The 23,383-nt window shown below is 46.4% G+C and overlaps 1 protein-coding gene across 20 annotated transcripts in view; it reads right to left on the bottom strand.

The window, feature by feature from the left end:
• Nucleotides 1-23,383, bottom strand: part of Bcl11a (BCL11 transcription factor A) — a 95,143-nt gene that overhangs the window by 1,852 nt on the left and 69,908 nt on the right. For 5 of the 20 annotated variants that reach the window (XM_039092107.2, XM_063273272.1, XM_039092109.2 and 2 more), the window contains 2 exons: nt 13,144-13,245; nt 2,869-8,279 (listed from right to left, as the gene is read on the bottom strand). In XM_039092107.2, the coding sequence (XP_038948035.2) occupies nt 6,259-8,279; nt 13,144-13,245 (2,123 nt within the window). In that variant the 3' untranslated portion in view covers nt 2,869-6,258. Of the gene's footprint in view, nt 1-2,868; nt 8,280-13,143; nt 13,246-23,383 lie in introns of those variants that run through there. The other 15 variants (XM_063273276.1, XM_063273274.1, XM_006251588.5 and 12 more) reach the window with 9 other exon arrangements.

Raw genomic sequence — 23,383 nt, 5'->3', positions numbered from 1 at the left:
CTTCCCCAACGGCTGATTCCCTGTGCTGCAGTGAATGGTAGTGGGCTAACAGGATGAGGAGTTGCAGGAAAGCAACTGTGAATGGCCAAGCACCCGCGTCTACAGTTTGCTGGGGCAGCAGCCCTGGAATACAACCTGTGTTCTAGTGTCTGTTTCTCTAAAAAAAAAAAAAAGTTTTGGGCAAGCCTTCCCGATGCTTAGGAAGACACTGAATAGAGATGGTGGCTTTCAGTGGTAGCATTCTCTCAAAACATCTCAGGGAGAGGTGCTAGAAGGTCAAGGCCGGCCCAGGGGCATCTCAATTTCTTTTCAGGATGTTCCCAAATAATCCTGGTACCTTTCAGTCCAGCTCCCAGAGTCTGTGAATAAGAAGCCTTAACTTTGCAGAAGAAATGGGATCTAGACCGCCCTTCCCGCCGCCGCTTCTTTTTGAGTTCTCACTTTAACCATTATGAGTATACACAATATGGACTTACTGCATATACAAAAATGGCATTTAAATAACAGTTTTATCCACAGAACACCCCAGGGGAAAGAAATCAACTACTTCACACTTCCTGCCAGGGCTGGCACAGTAGAAGGACCATGTTCACCCCACATCTTAGCCACCTTTGAAACCTGTTGGATTCGGACTTCCTGCAGAGCCTATGAGCAGGGAGAAAATGGTCTCAGAAGGGCCACTAATGCTGGAGCATTTAGGGATTAAAATGTGCAATTACAGCATTTGCCGAATTTCTGCTTAAGTTTTTCCCAAATAGAGGGCTTTAAAAAAAAAAAAAAAACAATTCCCTTTGGAGCATACTAGGTATCAGGGTTCACATACGTCCTATGGGTATGCCAGGACTTACAAAAACTTAACAGAATTCTCAGTGACAGTAATGCATGCCACGGTGAGAAACTTTTGTTTTTAGGTTCCTTCCTAGTGCAATTGAAAGGGTTTGGGTTCAGGATAGGAAACGTCATGTGGGAGTTCTATTCTTGTGTCTAAAGTTCCACGTCCCCATTGCTCGCCGAGCTTCAGAAGTAATAGTTTATCGGAAGGTTGCAATAAGTCAGAAGACGGTGGAGCCTGAAGAAGCTGTCTCCCAACAAATTTATTTAACTTTGGGACCATGTAAATCAAACTTAGTCAGTGATTTATCACCAGATATTTGTGCCCCTCCCCGTTCCCAGCTTGATTTAAGATATCTCAACCTATAAGGATCTCGTATCTACCATTAATTCTGTCTGTCAGGATGCGAAATCTAATTACGCTAAGAGCATCGTATACTGAGGAATTAAAATAAGTACTGTATATAAAATCTGCACAGCTGCATACTGAGCTCCCCTCAGCAGCACAACAGGGACACGCAGAAGCCGTGTGGATATTTAATATGGTGAGGCATCCGTTGTCACCATCTTGTCGTCCACAGAGGACAAGGCACAGGGAAAGATTTCTGTTTGTTTTGGAATCGGTTTGGTACCCAATTGAAAATGCAGGTGTCTTTCCTCAGTTCACTGACAAATGCCAACTTCTCCAAAGGTGCTTAATTCTCACCCCTGTCCCACCCATTTCTCCACCTGTGCAAGAAATCCTCCAAACTCCCCTCGGTCAGGTCCCCTTCCCCGCTCAAACTGACTTAAAAAAAAAATAACAGCAAGAGACAAACACGTTACTTTATCGCTATGTAAAAAGATAAAAGTCTCCTGGCCCCGGATAAAAGGCATCACACGAAAAGGCCCCTTCACAGTCACCATTGGGAAAGAACCATGAAACAAAACAAAAACAAAACAAAACAAAAAAAAAACCCTCTACCATGGGAGGACGAGAGAACAGCTTTTGTTCAAGGTTTTACAAAAATAAAATAAAATGCTGTTGGATCCATTCACCTACACTGGGAACATGGAGACAGTACCACAGAGGCACGGGCTAGATCGTAAAGCAAACTGATGCTGTAACACACAGTAGTTGGAAAACTGACAACACAGATTTCTAAAGAGAGGACTTTTAAAAACAGACCTAACCTGCCTACCAAGCCATTGCAAATTATGAAAAGATAGCTAATCTATCTATCGCCTACAGCAGGATTCAACCATACATATATACATATATATATATATATATACATATATACATATACATATACATATACATATACATATATATATATATATATATATACACACACACACCGTCTGCAGCACGTACAGACCGGAGGATTTCAGAACCACAAGACCATGGTGTGTCTTAGGTGCTCAGTGGTGGCCTCCCGAGACTTGGCTCGCTCTTACCCTTGGCCGCTGATTTCTGTTTTGTTCTTCCTACATTCTTCCTCCCCTTGTTTTATTATTATCATTATCATTATTATTATTCAACAGAGTTAATATATTTGCTGTCTTTGTTTCTGGATCTTTAGGGTTGAGGTGATTCTCACTATGAGGAAAAGTCGTTATGCAGAATAGGGAGCTGTTTGTTTAAGGGCCCCCACTTTTGGCATCACACTCTAAAACAGGGAAATAATGGAAGAACAGAAAGGACTTTTAGACACAACAGGCACAGCAGAAAATCCAAAGGAGACAACTGAGGGGCGGCTCCCGGGCTCACAGGTACCTAGTGGACCCCGCTAAGGACGGAGCAGAAGTTTTGAACAGTGCACAGAAATTTCCTTCCAACTGATCTAAAACTGTAAATGTCTAAAATTGCTTCCATGGCTTGAAGTATGTCTATTTTAATAATAGTGAGTATATTATGCTCCTTTAGGATAATACACACGTCAAAATGCCCATAGAAATGACCCTGAAAAAGACTGACTGGCCTTCTCTCAAAACTTGTTACTTTGTTGAAAGTAATTTACAGAGTGTGTCAAATGAGGACACAAGAAGCTTACATTGTACTTTAATTTTTTTATTTTTTTCAATAAAGGGACAAAATGGGTGTATGAACAGGTTAATGCAGACAACTGCCAAAAAAAACACAGACAGTGGTTTTTTCCAATAGAACTTAACAAAGACCAGAAACAAATACAGTAAAAAGCCAGGTTGCAATGACCTTTGGTCATCCAAATAAAAAAAAAATAATAAAAACAGAGAAAAATAAAAGATCAAATTAAGCGCCTCTGTTTTGAACAGGGCCCATAAGCAATAATAAATAGTGACTCCCATAGTAAAAGATAAAATTTCAAGTTACGACAAACAGCTTTGATTACAGGAATAGAAAAGGCCAATAACAAAATATTCTGCATTGCCATTTACAAAAAAGTACTGACTAAAGCGGGCTTTCTCTTTAATATGCTTTGCATATGAAATTCTTTCCAATCTAAATATAAAGCACCATTTAGTTTTTGGCAATGAAAAAAACTGCAAAACATTGTTGTTTTTTTTTTCCTTTTTTTTTTTTCTTTCTTCCTTTTACTGCATATGAAGGTAAGATGCTGGAATGCTGGGTGATTGGGGAGGAGGGGCAAAAGCACACTACATAACAAACCAACGCTATTAGCTTGCAGTACTGCATACAGCATGGCAGCAGGAAAAAGGGGGGGAAGGGATATGTACAACCCCTACGACAGCCATCCATGTGACATTCTAGCAGGCTCCCCAAAAACCGCCATTATATGGCTTCTCTGTACAATGTCACACCTCTCTCTCTCTCTCTCTCTCTCTCTCTCTCTCTCTCTCTTTCTTTTTTTGAAGCATACAAATAATTTGCACTATATTATCCTGCCAAATTAAAAAAATATACTGTGGCAGCCTGTCTTTTTTTTTCTACTAACAAAAAAGGTACATTGATACCTTTTGAGTGAACAAGCAACAGTTAAAAATACAAGCTTCCATATAAATACTATAGTACCTAGCACTAGATGAACATTGAATTCAAATACCATTCTAGAAATACAGAAAAAAGACCATAAATGTGTTTTAGCATAGGAATCAACATGAGTGTGCATTTTCCTATATTTAAGTACTATATAATCTTAAACCTTCCCCCATGTATGTTTCTTTTTTTTTTTTTTTTTACAACCTGAAGAGCGGTGTGTGATCCAAGGCATAGAATTTCCACTACCATTTTTAAATGGATAACAGGTCTTGTAACACCACCAAGACAATGGAACCCTAAAATGCTGTTCCCCCTAAACATAATGAAGTGTCTTTTTTAAAAATTCTTTTCTTAACATTTATACTTAAAAAAGTTTTGTACAAAAAAAAAATCCTTGCAACTGTAGAAGCGAAAGAGTCATTCGTTTCTAGGTTAAGTGTGTTGTTTCCATTCACAGCGCTTGCAATGTTGCGTCCAAGTGAGTAAGCTCATTGGTCAAGTAAGTGGCTGGCAAAGTTTGTCTTAGTTTTTTTTTTTTAGGTTTGTTTGTTTTTTTATTATTATTATTATTTTTAATGCTCATCAATGAGATTGTGTTCCATTTTTTTTTTCAGCATCCTTGCAACGTTTCCCTTAATAAAGACCTGTAAACTGGGAAAACTGTACAGTGCACTTAATTGTCCTATCTGGGCAGGTTTATTTTATACTCAACCTCTGTATCTCTGATTAGAGAGAAGATACAGGCGTCACAGGCAGAGTCAAGTGCTATTTCAACACCAACTGGGGCAGATGCTAGCTTAAAACAAAGAAGGAAAAAGAAAGGAAGGAAGGAAGAGAGAAAGGAAGAAAGAATCAAATAAAATAAAAACAACGAACCCTCTTCCATGTTAACACAAATAGCACACAGTGTATGGAAAAGAACTTAAGCACAACTTCCAGGGAGCACGGACATATATACTGCTGTCCTTAAAGGTCTTCCTCTTCTTTTTTGAAGAATGTCACATTAAATGTAAGTCTTATAGATTCATAGTTAATCATCATTGTATCACTACTCGATCATACACCTGTTCTAGTTTCAAATGGCAAACAGTATCACATTGTGCTAACCAATCTCTTACTGTTTTGTTTTGTTTTGTTTTTCCTCTCTCTCTCTCTCTCTCTCTCTCTCTCCATATCAGCCTGTTCTTTCAAATGTCCCCTAAAGGCTTAAGTTTATAATTCGATTGTCCATTCGACAACCAACTGCAGCTGGATCTATTTCTTTTGGCGCCGGAATTTCATTCAATGTATCGTTTTAGACAAGTACTGTCATAAGACTCCTTGCTAGTGTTACCCCATCACATTCCAGGGCCTTTGCACGTTTCACATTCAAATTTGATAACCATTTTAAAAAAATAAAATAAAACTTTAGGCAAACAGCCCATTTTTTTTTACGGTCTCACCAGGAGCAAAGTAGTTTTTATACTGGTATAATCAGGTTTTGTTCACAAAGTTAAAGGCAAAAATGGATGATTAGCTAGGACACAATGGGTCTTTTTTTTTTTTTAAGGTAGCCATTGTTGTGAGAAATACAACACAGAATTACATGCTAGGTCCTAAAGTTTATTACCTCACCCAATGCTGGATTAAGCTACAAGTTTATAACAAGCAGAAAAAGCCATCAACATGGTTTGAATAGATCCAAGGCACTCGTTTTAAAAGCCAAATGACAGAATAAACTTGTTCTTCCGTTAGTTTGTCAATTCAAGGCCTTTTTTTTCCCTCTCCAATTAATATGTGTAACCCTTTAGAGACAGACATTCAGCACGTGTTCTCAGTGCTATCTGTTCTGTCTGCAGAGGGTTAATTGACCCAACACTGTTTCCCTCCTCTTGTTATAAAATAAAGCTGTACATGATATTACAGAATTATGCAGCATGGTTTGTGGGTTTTTTTTCCCCCCTCCCTCTCTCACACTCTCAGAACGGAACTGGAAACAGCAACATGTTTGCTCATAATGAATTAGGGACAATTTAAAATGGCCATAACATACCATACATGCTGTCTAAGTTAAGGGGAAGAAGAAAAAAAAACAAAAACAAACAAAAAAAAAAACAACATACACAACATGAAAATTATTGCACAAGAGAAAGGCTCAAAGTTTGCGTAAAATGCAATAGTATTGCCCCAGACATGCATTCAAACGGTGAGAACATAAAGAATTTAAAATTAAAAAAAGAAAGAAGAAAAAGAAAAAAAAAAAAGGAAAAACAAAACCAAAAAAAAAAACCAAAAACCAGATGTGCTGGTGACAAGCACTCATTCATATTCTTAGTTTCCATTACTTCTGTTGTTTGTTTGTTTGTTTGTTTGATCACATGGGACTAGAAAAAATTCTACAGGGAGTAGGGCTGGAAGGACGATGGGGAAGGGGTTAAAAGGTGGGCATCAGGTGGGAGTGAGGGAGGGAGGGCATTAATATACCTCTATTCAGTTTTTATATCATTATTCAACACTCGGTCACTGTGCCATTTTTTCATGTGTTTCTCCAGGGTACTGTACACGCTAAAAGGCATCTTACAAATTTCACATTTGTAAACGTCCTTCCCCACCTGGCCATGCGTTTTCATGTGCCTGGTGAGCTTGCTACTCTGGGCACAGGCATAGTTGCACAGCTCGCATTTATAAGGCCTTTCGCCCGTGTGGCTTCTCCTGTGGACAGTGAGATTGCTACAGTTCTTGAAGACTTTCCCACAGTACTCACAAGTGTCGCTGCGTCTGCCCTCTTTTGAGCTGGGCCTGCCCGGGCCCGGACCACTAATATGGGGCGTGCTCCCTCCACTTCCCGTGCCGCTGCGCCCCGAGATCCCTCCGTCCAGCTCCCCGGGCGGCGTGGAGAAGCGCAAGCTCCCGTTCTCCGAGGAGTGCTCTGACGAGGAGGCAAAAGGCGATTGTCTGGAGTCTCCGAAGGTAAGGAAGGGATCTTTGAGCTGCCTGGAGGCTGCATAGCCAGCGAGCCACTGCGAGTACACGTTCTCCGTGTTAGGCATCGCAGCCGGGGGCAGGTCAAACTCCTTCTCCAGCTTGATGCGCTTGGAGAAGGGGCTCAGCGAGCTGGGGCTACCCAGCAGGAGCTTTTTGGACAGACCCCCCGAAGCCGATTCGCCAGGGGAGCAGCCACGACCATTAACAGTGCCATCGTCTATGCGGTCCGACTCGCCGGCCACCGAGTCTTCGTCGCAAGTGTCCCTATGGCCCTCGGCCTCGGCCAGGTGGCTGCGCTTATGCTTCTCGCCCAGGACCTGGTGGAAGGCCTCGCTGAAGTGCTGCATGGAGCTGAGCACCATGCCCTGCATGACATCGGGCAGGGCGCGGCCCTCGTCGCCCACGCCCACCACTGCGCCCCGAGAGCTGTTCTCGTGGTGGCGCGCAGCCTCCAGGCTCAGCCCGAAGCCGTAGTCCACCCTCTCGCTCTCCGTCAGCTCCTCCTCCTCCTCTTCCTCCTCTTCCTCTTCTTCCTCGTCGTCCTCCTCTTCCTCCTCATCCCCGTTCTCCGGGATCAAGTTGGGGTCGTTCTCACTCTTGAACTTGGCCACCACTGACTTGAGCGCACTGCTGGCGCTGCCTACCAGGTCGCTGGTGCCAGGTTCCGGGGAGCTGGCTGTGGAGAGGCCGTCGTCGGACTTAACTGTCATGGGGGACGACTTGTGCATGTGTGTCTTCATGTGACGCTTCAGCTTGCTGGCCTGCGTGCACGCGTGATCGCACAGGTTGCACTTGTAGGGCTTCTCACCAGTATGGCTGCGCCGGTGCACCACCAAGTTGCTCTGAAATTTGAACGTCTTGCCGCAGAACTCGCATGACTTGGACTTGACCGGGGGCTGGGAGGGAGGAGGGGCGGATTGCAGAGGAGGGAGGGGGGGCGTCGCCAGGAAGGGTGGCTTGCTACCTGGCTGGAATGGTTGCAGTAACCTTTGCATAGGGCTGGGCCGGCCTGGGGACAGCGGTGGACTAGACGTGTTCCCTGCCAGCTCTCTAAGTCTCCTAGAGAAATCCATGGCCGGAGGCTCCATAGCCATTGGATTCAACCGCAGCACCCTGTCAAAGGCACTCGGGTGATGGGTGGCCAGGGCCATCTCTTCCGCCCCCAGGCGCTCTATGCGGTGGGGGTCCAAGTGATGTCTCGGTGGTGGACTAAACAGGGGGGGAGTGGGTGGAAAGCGCCCTTCTGCCAGGCCGGAAGCCTCTCTGGATACTGATCCTGGTATTCTTAGCAGGTTAAAGGGGTTATTGTCTGCAATAGGAATCCCATGGAGAGATGGCTGGGAAGGACATTCTGCACCTAGTCCTGAAGGGATACCAACCCGCGGGGTCAGGGGGCTTCCGTGTTCGCTTTCTAAGTAGATTCTTAATCCATGAGTGTTCTGTGCGTGTTGCAAGAGAAACCATGCACTGGTGAATGGCTGTTTGCAAGTTGTACATGTGTAGCTGCTGGGCTCATCTTTACCTGCAAAATAATACAACACCAACATCAATGTTTAAGCACCGAGGCAGGCATCAGCAATTGCTTATTCCAACAACCAGCCTCTCCTGCGCTCATCTCTCAAGCCCCCGCCTTCACCCACCTACCCTGCTGCCTACGTGTTGTCTTCCGTGTCTGGAGCCCAATAAATATTTGTCAAGTTGGTCTTCGTGACATTTAACTCAGCTCCAAGAGTTCCATATCCCAGCCCCACAGCCCAAAGTTCAAGCTGGTCCAGGCTCTGTTAAAAGGAGCCCTCCATTCTAGGGGGGTCTCAGCAAATGTCTTCCATTTGCTGAGGTGTGGGAAGTCGTTACAGCTCTGGGCCACTGTCTCATTGGTTAAATGGGAGTACTGAGACAGGACAAGACCAAGGCCAGAGTCAGCTTGATGTCACTCAGGGAGACGTTTGTACCCTGACTCCTCTGGTCCTAGTCCATTTTCCTGTGGGCCGTAGGAGGCAAAGAGCTAAACTTTCTAACAAGGCAATATCACTGCATAGAGATATCAAAAGGAGATCAAAAAATCAGTGCAACTCCCTGACCCTGCACGGTTCCACTGGAAACACACTCACTGTCGGTATTGCTAAGATGACAAGAGACCCTAGGAAGGGTTCTGCGGAAGAGAGTGGCAATGTTCTCTTACCCTAGTCTGTGTTGGGTTCCTTAACATCCCACAATCCTGTGTTTAATCTCAAGGCGGGTGTTGGGATTAAAATCTCAGAAGAAAAATGTAATTCTGATTTAACTGAAAAGCTGTATTGAACCCTTTAGGCGTTTGCTCCAGTTCAACAAAAGAGGGAGTAGAGAAGTCAGGAGCGGCTGCTGCCAACTTCAGCAGACCCGGCATACTGGTTGTAGGAGCAGCGGCAGCAGCCAGCACCATGACAGGCGGCAGGCTGAGCAATGCTACCCTAGCCGCCTCCTCATTATTTTGAGAGGCTAACAACGTGAACCAAATTATACAACATCCTGCACCCTCGGCTGAGACTCGGCTCCAGTTGAGAAAGAAACAGAAAGATACAGTTCAGCTAGTCAAACTCTTTGGCCTGTAGCCAAGCTGTCTGGAGAGGGGCCCTGCTCAAGTCACATTGTTTCTCTCTTACTGAAAAGAACCCAAGAGTGGTAAATGCCACTTTGGCAAAGAGGTGGCCAGCTTGACTTCACAAAAAATCATTCATTTTTTTCCCCTGATAGCTAAATTTAAATATATATTCTTATATATGTTTATATATGTGTACACATATATGGGTTTTATGGAATAACCAACCAACGGTTTACCAGCCAACTGTAGCATTTAAGAATAGAGAAGAGACCATGACCTAGGGAAAAGGGTGAGACTAGCTAATGGCCCGGGGACTTAAAAAAAAAAAGGCCAAGGCTTAAACGATAACTGAGAAATACACTTCCTCCCTGTGTGAGGCTGCAAGAGTCCCTTCAGCCCATGGCTAGCATTTCTAAGTAACTTTTTCAATGGGACAAAATTCACCAGGGAGCTAAGGAGTGGGCACGAGGAATTCATCAATTATATGATTCCTCCATTTAGCAAGTCAGAAAGAAAAGCTGCCAAGGTCTTCTCAGGAGCCCCAAACACTCATATTCCAAAACAAGCCAGCCTCTCTCAAGCGCTTGTCTAAATAATGGACTCCTGCCCTGACCTCGTAATTTACTTTACAATGCATTTATAATCTCACTCAATATAGCCCACTCCTGGGGAAATCTCCTTAACAAGATTAGATGGTAAGATACCAAAATTAGGTTTCAGACATTTGTCTAATGTGGAAGGAGGAAGGCAGGGATTTTGAAAGAAAGTGCTGGCATTAGAATCGCATTATCTGCCTGTTTTCTTCAGAGAGAAATAAAAAGCTTCAATGAGGGTATTTTCATAATTTTTTGTTGTTGTTGAACAATGACTTGGGCTCTAAACATTCAGGGAAAAAAAAATCTGGTTCCAAGCACTGCGACCCTTCATGCCTCTCCTCTTTGCCTCCCTAAGACTTGGGGGTCATTATCATATATTTAGCCTATCAATCAGAGGCCTGTAGCTATGAAGGAGCTTCACTCAGCTGAAGCAAACCCTTAAGGGTCACCCCAAATGCCTTAAAATCATATTTGACCCTATAATCTCCTGAAGCCTGGGAATGGGCCCATGATTAGCAATGACGGTTTCAAATGTGCCAAGAGGAAGCCCCTGATAAGAGCCAAATTCTGGGCACACTAAGAGTCTCACCTGTTAGCTTCCCATGAGGCTTAAGAAAAGCTCATTGTATTTTGCTTCCTAAAACTTAATTCTTCAGAGCCAGTTTCGTGGTTGTGCTACCGAAGGTTAACACTGTCCCCCCCCCAACCACATGGGGCCAGAGGAAACCGTTTCTGAACTTATAATGAGTGCAAACACATAGCCTCACTATCGCCTTCCCATGCTCCCATCAACTAGATGGTCTAGATCACAAGGGCACCTACTGCAATCACGATGTCAATGACTGAAGATTAGGCGGAGAGAGCCTCTCGGAAACTGGTAATTATTACCAGTCCACTAAGAGCAAACGAGGCATTGCCATCTCACCACGTAATCTGCATTTCACTCTGCCCGTGCTGGTGCACCCCACATTACCGTGCTCACAGATTCTAAATCCCTAAACTGCAGTCATCAATAAACGTGTTACTCACTGTAATTTGTGAAATTACTTTGTTCATAACATCTTTGATGGTTTAGAAAGAGCAGAATTGATTTCCTGCATGACAAAATTAGGGCTACATTGATTTATTGATGTGTAAAATATAATAATATTCTTCATTTACTCTGATGAAAATCAACTTCTCACTTTTGAGAGCTTTGCTGGGCATTTTCCAGGATTGTTTTGATTTAATGCAATAAACTGAGCCCTGCCCCTCCCCAGGACAAGAACTCAAGGCACCGAAAGGGTTAAACCCAGCTGTTTGCCCACCTACTTACTGACTTCTACTTTATTTTATGAGAAGGAATGCTCTCCATTTCTAAACGTGTCACCAATGTGGGAAAGTCATGTGACTGAGGCTCACAATTCAAAAGAACAAGGGGTTCTGTGGCAGGGTCACTGAATGTCATTTCCTAGCTTGTGACTTGGTGCCCAACTGAAATGCCCCTGGGCCTTGGGATTCCTACATGTGAAAGAAGCATTAAAAACAGGGTCCCTAAAGGAGAGAGAGAAAGAGAGAGAGAGAGAGAGAGAGAGAGAGAGAGAGAGAGAGAGAACCTAACTAGATTGCACTCCAAGCACGGCTTGGAAAGGGAGGCCCAGGGCAGTCTCAGTGCAGGCTTTGGCAACAGAGACAAGTGGGAATTTAGTCACTGTTACTCTTTCACAGCCAAGGAGGCCACCAGGCCAAGGGCTCTGCAAGCCTAGACGGCTGGTCCACACAGCTGCAGAGGACGGGCACATGCCTTCATCTGACTGCTCCTGTACTGCTAAGTATGCACTATTCAGTATGTGGAGGGGGTAGCCATCCACTCCAGGCTTTCCTTCCTGACCACCAACTGGGGCTCCCAGGCCTCAAGAGCACCACACTGTCCTTGGCCTCTCAACTCTGCGCTCCACAGTCTCCGTTCCCAGCCAAGTGCAGACCCCAGACACTATGGCAAAGGGAAACTGCTCCCTACCCAGATGCTGTGCAGGGACCCACATCTGTGAAGTCAACACCTAAACTTTCTGCGTTCTGCGACCTAAGCCAGGCTCAGGCCCAGCTGGGGATGGGGGAGAAGACGAGGTGCTCTGGCGCCCACTGGTACCACCCAGCCCTCAGGACCCAGGGGCTTATGAAATCCTGTAAAATCCCTGTTACCTGAGAGTGCCTAGGAGGTTTTGAATCTGCTCTCGCAGCTCATGGCCTGCCTTGCAGACACCATTCCCATGATGGCTGAGGCTAGTGACTTGTCTGTCCCTGAGAGGAAGCCTCCTCGATAGGCAGACGGCCTTAGCTTTTGGTCTTACGCCTTGATATATGCTCCTTTTTGTTTTCTTGAAAATAAACATTAGCTACCATATCATGTGTCCCTTTCTCCTGAGCCTGTGTGTGTGTGTGTGTGTGTGTGTGTGTGTGTGTGTTTGTGTGTGTGTGTGTGTGTGCGTGTGTGTGTTTGGGGTGGAATGAACTCCTCCTTCAAATACTTTGGCCACACATGACTCATACCACACACTTTTACACAGAGAAGAAAGCCAACTTGGTTTCGAAGACGTCTGGTGGAAAACACTCCAGTTTCATGAAGAGTTTCATAAAGAGATCCCTGCTATAAAAGTTAGTGGTGGCAGAGGCATGCATGTGAGAAGGCAGAATGGACTCTTCAAATTTTACCTCCACCTCTGCGCGTCTTCCTTTAAAATAAGGAGAAAAACAGAAAAGTCTATCTATGCGTTACGCCTCTGAATGTGTGTATATATGTACACATATAATATACGCATGTATCTGTAAGTATACCACGTTCAGATACACATGCGAATGTATGTGTAACATGCGCTATAGGACCTCTGGAGTGGCGGTAAAATTGCCTGTGACTCTGGCCCCTCCCAAGGATGCAAGCCAAGCAGTGAAGTCCAAGCATCCGAGGTTGTAGGAGGAATGAGTGTCCATTGTGAACACAGAGCCACCAGCCACAAGCCAGGTAAGACCCGGGAGAAAACCCTGAAGGGGAAGGAAAGTCACTCTGGGGCTCTGGGTGGGAGGGGAGCTGGCACCAGGTGAGTGAGTACATTTGCAGGTGCCAGTCTATGTTAGAAGAAACTCCCTTCAGGGCTTAACAAGTAAGGCTAATTTTCAGACACTCTCATCTCTATACACACGGACATTTGTAGAAGAGATAATGTTCAACTTACAAATACCCTGCGGGGCATATTCTGCACTCATCCCGGGCGTGGGGATTAGGGCTCCGTGTGCAGACCGAGGAGAGGACAGGCCCCTCCAGTGCAGAAGTTTATCTGTGAAAGAAACCCAGAATCAAGCACCACCACTGTAAACAATGAGCATCGTAAACCACAGGATATCACATTTCCCTTCCATTAAAATAGATGAACATCATTACAACAGCCTTGCAGATAGTACCAGGCCCAGGGCCCAAAACAAACAGCAGCGAGAGCTGTTCCCCACTGGTTTTGTTTTGTTTGTAATTTTGGTCTTTTTTGGACAACAAGGAAGGGGTTGGTTTGAAGTATGAAGCAGGGGCTGGTTCTCGGGTCCTTTTGCCTATTCGTTGTTACTTGATTGTTACAAGGGTAGTAAAATGAGTAGGCCAAGGGAAAGAAGACAGGATTTATCTGCAAGGCTGGTTTATATCATCCACACCGACTTTAGACGAACCCCATGCAAGCAATCAGCTAATAGGAAATGAGTAGGCTTGGGACCCAGGCTGTCTTTCTGGGAATAGCACTCCTTCGCTTCCTCAAATCACAGGTATCTCAGTACTTGGTGGGCGCACCCTAGAGTCCTGTCAGCGCATACTGAGGAGGTATGCCTCTCCACCATACAAAGCAATGAGGAAGAAGTTTAGCTTTTCCATGACTTTGGACAGGACATCCCTTCAGGGTAACAGATAAAGCAACAAAGTGGCGAGGGGAAAACAAGCAGTATCCAGCAGCCGCCTCAAACCTGAGGCTATGCTCTGCACGCCCTGAGGCAAGGCTGGTGATCACCACTGAGTGGGCACTGCAGAGGCATATGGGCACCTTTAGCCCTGGGAATCCTTCGCTCGGTGTCCCTTTTCCCAAATACACGCCAGGTAACTGCCCCTGGAGAGGATGGCCTCCCAATGGAGGGAGACAGGCGGAGGTCATTGGTGGTCAGGAAGGTTGAGTTTGGTGGTGAGTAAGCAGGGCAAGCTTAGTCGTGACAGCACTGGAAAGCATCCCCGGCGAGCGAGCGAGCGGACCCAGGACACTTCCTTACCCCGTGGGTCACAACTCCACATGGGGTTAAATAGCTAATGTCCAGAACCCACTTCTCATGCATATGCAGTTCAGAGTGGCAGGGGTGTGGCTAAGGCTGCCTCAGAAGTTGGTAGAAGTTGCCCAATGTTGCGTGTTGCTGCAGCCTTGGTTCCAAAACACAGCTCGTGCAGGTCACACGTGCATGCCATGCAGGCTACACAGCGCCAGGAGCACCGCCTGCCTGACCCGGACTTCAGATGGCTGTATGCTCCACACTGTAGCATTTTTGCTGCACATACAGGGTTGTCTGCTCTTATGGAAGTATAATGGTTTAGTGACTTTCCTTACTGCCATCTTGTATGTCAACAAGCATAGCGACTCGTCTGTCTTTGGACTGGATGGTGATGCGTACAATAGTTTATTTTAAACATTACTTGAATCACCATTGTGTTTCAGAGGAGAAAAAGAAATCAAACTAATTTTGGCCTTGAATCCGTGCAGAATTTCCAACAGCCTTAAACATACTTCTGCCGAGAAGTGGGTTCTCAATTAGTGGTTATAAAACCAAAATATCAATGAACTCTGAAAGACACCGAGATGCTCTCCATCCTGTGGTCCCAAATATTAAGCCAAGATTTCATTATTTATGTAAAAATAAATACATTCATCTATCTCATTAGCATGCAAATTTGCTTTGGCCTTTAATAAATGTTAAGATTTATATGCAGACCAGATAATTGCTCAAAAGTGAATTTTCTTATAATGTGCCTTAAGTAAACGTTGGATTTGTACATTTGTTTTATGCAGAGTCGTGGAGAAAAGTTTACGAAATTCAATGTGATCACTTGATGCACGTTACCAAGTGCAAGTTGGTACTGTGGGGCCAGATCCCCTTTTATGAGGAGCCTGATGATTACAATGGCCTGCAGAAGAAACCTGCTATTGCTGGGCTGTGATGGAGGCAGACCAAGCCTTAGGCCAGTGGTTCTCAACTTGAAGGCTAAGACCCCTTGGGTGGGAGGTTTCATAGGGGTCGCATATCAGATATCCCGCATTAACAGATACTTACACTGCGATTCATATCAGTAGCAAAATTGCAGCTATGATGTAACAAATGATATAATTTATCGACAATGTGAGGAACTGTAATAAAGGGTCCCAGCATTCGGAAGGTTGAGAGCCTCTGCCTTAGACCATCTATGAAGACACTGTATCCTCTAGGAACAAAGCCCGAATAGAACCACAAAAGGGAACCTGTAACTGTGGGAGACTCGGCTCAAGAAACAAATACGTGTACCTTTTGTCGTTTGTGCTAAATTGGGAGGGGGGGTTAAAAAAATCAGCTGTCAGCTACATTTTCAAGGAGAAACCTGAGAACCCATTCTTGCACCTGTTCCTGCCTGAGCAAGCTTTTCTGTGGCAGAGCATGAAATTCTCTTCTCAGAAAACCACACACCTGAGGTATTTCCGTGACCCCAGCACAAAAGCAACAAGGTCCCTGAACCCCTGCAGGGGGAGAGTCCAACTTCAAACTCCCTGCCACTTCGGGGAGAGACCCTACTCCAGCACCTCCCCCAAGGAACGGGAGAGCTGTTAGCCAAATTCCAGCCGGATGGCCCATGTGCACCCTAGATGCCTGCTAACCTGTTAGCAAGAAACAAGGCCATCTCAGAGCAGCAGGAACCATCGAGGTCTCAGTGACCAAAGCACTCGAGTTTCCACCTTCACAGTTTGGAATTTTGTTCTTGGCGTCGTAGGAAACCTCGGTGCTCACTCACCCCTGTCCTCATTTAAAGATGGGAGGCTGGGGTCTTGAAAGGAAAGGTCTTGCCATGGCCGTGAGCATAGTCATCACAGGGTAAAGACCTGATTTGGCTCCCAGATCCCAGCCTGTGTTCCCTTCTCTGTTCCCTCTGCTGTGGCCTTCACTGGCTAGGAAGTACCATAATGGTTCTCTCGTGCCAGAGAGACAGCCAGCCAGTGTGGATGTGCTTACTGCCAACCAAGCCTGAGAACCTGAGTTCAATCCCAGGACTCCCACAAGTTGTCCCCAGATCTCCAGATGTCGTGACACATGTGCAGCCCTCCCCCCACTCCCCACCATACCAAAAATACAGAATACTAATTTTCAAAAGGAAAAGCAAGTTCTCATTCTTCTAACTCACCGGGCGGGGTTACCGCTTCTACTGGGGCGGGCCAGCCTATCCGTGTGTCAAGGCTTTCAGAAGGCCTAAGGACACTGACCCCCAGTGTCCTAAACTGGAATATGTACCTGCTCTCCAGCAAGAGCCTGTGGCCACCCGGCTATCACGTCCTCTGCCTATGCTTCCTCTGCAGACAAGCCAGGGGGAACAAAGTGCTGCCCCTAGCTGGTAGTTTATTTTAGGAACTAGCACAGGGTCGCGGTCATCGTGACAGAGATGAGGGGTGGGGGCAGCCTGAATGTCCTCTCCAGGAAGAGGGTCAAGCGGGGCTGATTATGAGCTCAACTGGCCCTGCTGCTTCTTTCACTAAAACCACCCTTTAATGTTCTCCCTAGCAAGGAGAATCGACATTCCCACACGAACTGGAAATGCTAAATTGTTAATAGCCTCCCTAGGGTTTAACTTCTTGCTATGATGCCTTCAATTGTCTCATCACAGCTTAGGCAAAGTAAAGTGTCACAATTAATGCTTCTGAGCACCCACTGGAGGGGACGAGGAGCCAGTCTGCCTTCCCCGGCAGAGGGAAGAGAGCCGCGTTGGCTGGGGACTCCTCTTTTCCAGCTTCTTCTCTCCCCCAGGGAGAGGTGGGCTCCGTAGCTGGCTGGGAAGTGATGATCTATGATGTCTTTCTTGCTCTGTTTCTTTGTGGGCACCCTTACTGAAGGGTTCCTAAGTGCAGACCCAGATCCAGCACTGGCTTCACAGTGGAGCTTGTTGGAAATGCAGACTTCTTTGGACTGACCTCAGAGTCACCAGTTCAGGAACCGCATGGGGTGGAGGAATGTCTACGTTAAGCAGCCCTCCAGGTGACTTAGATGCAACTTAATTCAAAGCACAGAGTAGGTAGACACTGGAAGCTTTGACACCCCCACAGACCACGAGACTGTCCCTTCCACGACCCTTCTATTTTAAGATTGAGACAAAAATCAGAGAAATTCCTAAAGGTCCTTCCAGGTGGGAGTTCAAAGTTCTAGTCTACCCTCCATCTAGCCATCACTCACCTAGTTGGCCAAGCTCTTCACCAAGTAGGAAGCCCGAGTGAGACAACACTCCGATTACCATACGTCAGGCAAGAGCTCTCAGTTGCTTTCTAGGCTACAGTCGTGGCCTGCCACATGGACACAGGTAAGACTGCACTTGCCTTCCTCTTTCCAGACTCTCAAGTGTGGCGTATCATCTTTCTCTGAAAGTTTCTAAATGCCTCCTGCTCCTTGGGTAGAAGGCTTTTCAACGTGCCTCCCTCAGAAAGGTGATTTGTTTCCAGATCTTACTAAAAAGCAACAATTTGGGAGTGAGTCTGACTTTTTCCAGTCGCTTTGCATTTCTACGTTCACAGGATACTAACTTTTCACAAACTGATCCTGGCAAGATCCTCTCAAATTGAAAATTATTGAATAAAGTGTTGGGTTTCCTCAAGAACATCTCAAAGATTTCTTGCCTGCTACCATGTGGCTTGCTTCTGCAGCTAGCCAGTAGGCATGGAATACAGCCAGCCACGTGGCTGTCTGCTCATGACCGAGTGACAGCACATAGAAACAGCCCAGCCCTGCCCATCACTTCCACCACTCTTCCTCAGTGCTTCTGGAGCGCAACCTCTATGGGAAGCAAAACACAGGCCTAGAGGGCCGAGGCTGACTCAGCGGTGGAGCACCTGTCTGGCCTGTACAGGTGAGACACCAGGTTTGATCCCCATCCAGCAAGCCCCCTTCAAGAAATATTAAAATAAAAATCCCAGACGTCTACACAGAATTCAAAGATGTCTGCTGGTCTCTAAAATGTGTGTGGGTATCTTCCTCTTAACCCTGCACATGTAGCTGACTTGTCTCCAAGCTTAGAGAGCTCTGCTGTCTGTCTGTCTGTCTGTCTGTCTGTCTGTCTCTCTCTCTCTCTCTCTCTCTCTCTCTCTCTCTCTCTCTCTCCCTCTCTCTCTCTCTCTCTCCCTCCCTCCTCTGACATCCTCCACAAGAGAATGCATGACGAGCCACTGGGAGAGGTTACAGGCTAGAACACAGAAGAGTCCATCTCCACAGTGCTCAGGTCTTCCCTTCTCCTAGGAGGTAGCCTAGTCTAGAAGCTTCTTTATCCAACTAAAAAGCAAACCCAACCCTTAACTACGCTTTGGGGTCAGCTACGTCTAGCTCCTGACCTGCATTTTTACGTGGGCTACCAGCTCCTCTGAGAGCCTCTGATGGACCAGTGCACTCTAGAGCAGACCAAGCCTGTGTCCTGAGCTGCGTTCATCTGGATTGAACACGCCACAGCTCTGTCACTGCGCAAAGAACCTTCTGGTGTTGCCAAGGTCTGCTGCCTTTGGTTCTGGATTGGGTGTTTTACCCTCTGTTTCTTTTTCTCCACCAGCTGAGGTTTTACTGAGTCAAGGTGATGTTTGTTTTGTTCAGTGTATTTTTTGTTTTTTGAGGCAGGGTCTCGCTTTGAAGCCCTAGCTGGCCTGGAACTAGCTACATAGACCAGGCTGCTCTTTGCCTCATAGAAAATGGCCTGCCTCTGCCTCCTGAGTGCTGGTATCAAATTGTTGCACCACCACACCCTGTGAGTCTCAGAAAACCTATTCCGCAAACGCAGAAGTGAGCTCGCATCCCAAACATCGCCCTGCAGAATGTCCTTCTTTGAAGCCTGCTTGGCCTTTACAGTACTGAATGCTACACCAGCGACTTGATTGTACCACTCATTTAAGTCTCTAGTTCTCTGGCCAATTCTCCTCTTTCAGACCTGTGATTATCCACACAGGTTGCTAATGTCACCTTTGCAGAGAGGTCTCATGCTAGGCCTCCTCTCAACAAGGGAGAAGGATGAGATGCCATCTTCGGTGCCCCCCTTATCTATAAAAATGCAAGCCACCAATCTGTCAGGCCTAAACAAAATCTTCTGCAATCTGTGTCTTCAACATAAGCAAAGCATATAATTCAAAAAATAAAAAAAAAAGAAAAGAACTTGCTTTTCTGAAGAATAACTAACCGAGAAACATTGTGTCCCATCTCTGTGTGGGAATGCAGATTTCCCACTAAAAGGCAAATCTTTCATTTCAAAAGGTTGAATAGGATGGTTCTTAAAAAAAGAATTCCAGCTGGTTAAATTTAGGGTGTTGAAAAAAGTTCACTCCAATAATATTCTTTGGCTCTGGGCCCAAAGTATTTTCACTTGATCGTGAATTAGATAAATTTTATTACACTTTAAGCTTTTGCCTTAGAATAGTGAGGCTTTTTGAGGAGACTGTAAGGGCAGCTGAATAAAGAGACAAATTGTCATACAACGATTCTTCTGATTGTTTAACCATGTACCTCCCTAGGCGGAAATGTGTGTCCCAGGATACATTCCTCTCCTCGTTCATCCATATTTACCCACAGTGCCCACAATGCCCGAAGCTATGGACGGGCTTCCGTGGGCAGCCCAAAGAAAACTCACTGTCGTGCAGAGCCTCTGTCCAGTACAAAAGACCAAGCTTGAGGAGACGCTGCCCCACTCAGCATAGACACCATGTCCCGTCATGAGAAGCCCAAAGGAAGGAAAGTTCTTGTGGGGTACCAGCACCCACAGGCAGTGGGCGGGTCCCTTTACAGTAGCATAATATTTGCATATAGTGAACATTCTTCCAGATTCTTAAATCATCTCTAAAAACACTGCAGGCAAAAATCGGTACATGTTTGGGATAGATGCAATCTTTAAGAGCACTTTTAATAGGATATTGGAGAAATATCTGGACACAGGAGCCCCTGGACTGAAACTCCCAGGTGTCCTTTACTTTGGAAGAAAGAAGAGGGACCTTAGGCGAGAAGTTGACTTGTGAAATAGACGTGGAAAGTCCAGAGAAAAAGCTTTCTACACAGAAGCAGGAGAAGATGCGGGGGGGGGGGGTGTGCTCTGCAGAAGGCAGCTTCATGGCACCTAGAGCAAAGGGCTTACCAGACGGCGGCGGCACTCAAACTAAAATACTGCCCAGCCGTTCATCCAGGCGACAGCAGTGAGCGTGGTCACCCAAATGCGACGTCTTTAGCTCCATCCTTTGAAATACCACGTTTTCTTAAAATAAGGGGCAGGCCCAGGTGGGCGGACAGCGCACCTGTCCTGCTTTGCCTCGTCCCCACCCAAACCCACAGTTCTTGTCTCCCTACGGCAGTGGGTAGTCTGCTAAGACAACTGTTTTAGTCCCGAGGCAGAAAGCCAACTGTTGATAGCCGTGTCCTTCTCTGGAGCCATTGCCTCCCTGGCTTAAATAATCTATTTCAGATGTCTCATTGCCTGTCTACGATAGCCTTGTACTTGTCCAACCATTTTCAACAAACAACCGCGGAGAGATGTTGGGGTTTCCCTACCCTTCCTTGTCTGTTCCACCATCAACTTATCCCTTCTTCTCTCGGGAGCCATGGGGAAGGGAGCCAAAGCAGGGGCCTTTGATGACTTATAGAGGTCTTTGAGGATTGTAGGTGTGTGAGTCCATTGAATGCCTCTCTCAGGTTGCTAGTTGCAGGGAAATGGGGGTGACTTGGGAACTGCGTTTAAAGAAGCTAAAGATGGAGACTGTGACTCCTGTAATCCTAGCCCTCAGAAAGCTGGTGCAGGAGGACAGGGAATTCGAGGTTAGCCTAGGCTACATAATGAGTTCTAGGCCAGTCTGAGCTATGAGAGTCAGCCTTAAGAAAAAGAGAATTCCTTTATTCAGTGCACTGAGCCTTGCCACAGCCTGTCCCCACATTCTTCTCTCGCTGGAGCAGAGCCAGGAACCTTAGCGCCTCAGTCCTAGCAACTCACCAGCCATTTCTCACTTAGAATAAATCCCATCCTCTTCCTGGCACTAAGTCTTCTCAACTTTAAAAAAGAGGAGGCTGGATCACCCGAGTGGCTGCTCCCTGCTTCCCACGCCTGGTCCACGACTCTGTGCAATCATTATGGCAGCCGCGTCAGGGTCCTACAGGACACTTCATTGCCTCCTCGGGCACAGACTTGCAAAGTTCACCGCCTGCAGGACCAAAGGGAACCCAGAGAGGTGAGTCCTGAGTCGATGAGAGGGGAGGTCAGAAAACCAGGAAGAAACTTCCCACACACCCAGGCTAAACGTTAAGGGAAAAGGTCCCTGCAGACCGTGCCAGGACAGTGGCAAAGCAAGGACTAGGCTGTACAGAGCAGAGCAATGGCTCGAGAGCATACACTATCTCTCCTCAGCCACCCTCAACGGGGTGGCACGGCCCAGGTGCCCTGAAGTTCCCAGTAGGGAGTGTTCCTGGAAAACCAATTTGTATAAACTGAATCACATTGGCTAACTGATATGACTTCAGAGAAGTCTCCTCGCTCTCCTGGCATCACCAAAACTCCTCAGGGCTTCTAACATTCTACCTTTTAAGTGTGCACCTCCCCCTACAAACATCCCCTCCACCAGGGAGTTAATGATCTGTAAACAAACACTTTAAATTCAGTGGGGGAGCATGCTAGTAAAGAAACCCTGCTGGGAAACCTTTGAAAAAAGTTAACAATCTTTCCGAAATGAGAAAAATTACCCTCTATCGGTTTCCATTGATGGAATCTTGGTTGCGTGTTGGACCTTCTGGAATTTGAGCAAAATTGCAGTCGGTGCCCCTGCAAGCGGCCCCGAGCATGGTTCTTGTGGTCAATTGGTCTAGCCTCGGAGAAACATGCTCACAGGTATCGTACCCACAAAATGAACAAGAGGGGAGGAAACTGTTGTCTCAGTAGCCTGCTAGTCTTTAGAGCCATGCCCTCAGGTAAGTATCAGATGTCAGAGGAGGGGAAATAACCATTTTCAGCTGAGCTGAGGAGAAAGTATCTGGGCTGTGAGGTCCAGGAAAATAGCCATTTGTTTAGCCGCCGCCGTTTAATTCTGATAACGCCTGCCAAGGCAGAGGAGGGTTCGTCTATCAATGCCAGCAGGACACACCACTTCCCAACTACTCTGAAGAGGTCCACCCTAGCCTTTTTATCTGTGTCAGTTCACAGCAAATGCCATCTATACCTCTGTGTCACCATTTAATGAGCCTTGGGGAAATGCCAGAAAAAGCTAAAAGAACAAACTTGCGAGAAGACCCCTGCTTTTCTAAGGGTGACAAGGGAGAGAGAGAGAGAGAGACAGAGACAGAGACAGAGACAGAGACAGAGACAGAGACAGAGACATGGACCATTCGTGTGAAGGACCCAGGCAACACAACGACCCAGCCGGCTGGGGAGTCTTCTAGTCTACCCTCCAGGACTGAGCTGAACAACCCTTTCAAGGAGGTGGGGTTTAAAGAATAGGAAGACCCCCAAGAGGAATCAGGCAGGCATCCTGCACAGGGTCAGAATATCAAGTCTTTAGAGCTGGCCCCTTTCAGGAAAGTGTGTGCCCTGGCCCCTGTGAGCTTTCTAGGCTTAGAAGTATCCCGCTGTTAGAGTCGTGAGGTCAAGGCTGGACCTCAGAGCCCTGTTCACCTTCTGAGTGCATGGCCCCTCACCATTTACCTCAAGACCCTTGAGGTGGGCCACAGCAAACTGCACAACATTTCCACAGACACTGCAGACAATTGCTCGGCTTTCCGGGACTATTTCGTGGTACGTGCACTTCAGGGAAAATGGGAGAAGGCCCGCGCTGAATTGAATATTCTGTGATATTCTTGTCAAGAGGTTCCAAGAATCAGAACTGGCCATTCTCCAGAATTAAAACCTCTTAATGCCCCATGGTGAACAGAGAACCGCTCAGAAATTACCAGAGCTAATTTAAGGAGTCAGAGCTCCAAAGGCAAAGGAAAGAAAATGGTGTAGCAGGTCAGGTTCTGACATTTCCTCAGGATCAGAACTAGGCCGCCCTTTCGCCTGAGGTGAGGCTCAATCTAGGTGGTTCTACCGTGAGACGGGGCCTCCTCCCATGACAGCCCGTCCTTTCGGAGCAGGCCTCTGCTCTGGACAGGCAGCGGCCACTGTGCTGTCTCAGCCGCTCAGCAGCTCAGCACTTTGGCACAGCCAAGGCACAGGGGTAGCCCTGACCT

The sequence above is a fragment of the Rattus norvegicus genome, chromosome 14 (genome assembly GCF_036323735.1).
Source record: "Rattus norvegicus strain BN/NHsdMcwi chromosome 14, GRCr8, whole genome shotgun sequence".
NCBI classification, from domain to species: Eukaryota; Metazoa; Chordata; class Mammalia; order Rodentia; family Muridae; genus Rattus; species Rattus norvegicus.
This window is presented reverse-complemented; position numbering and strand designations above follow the sequence as displayed.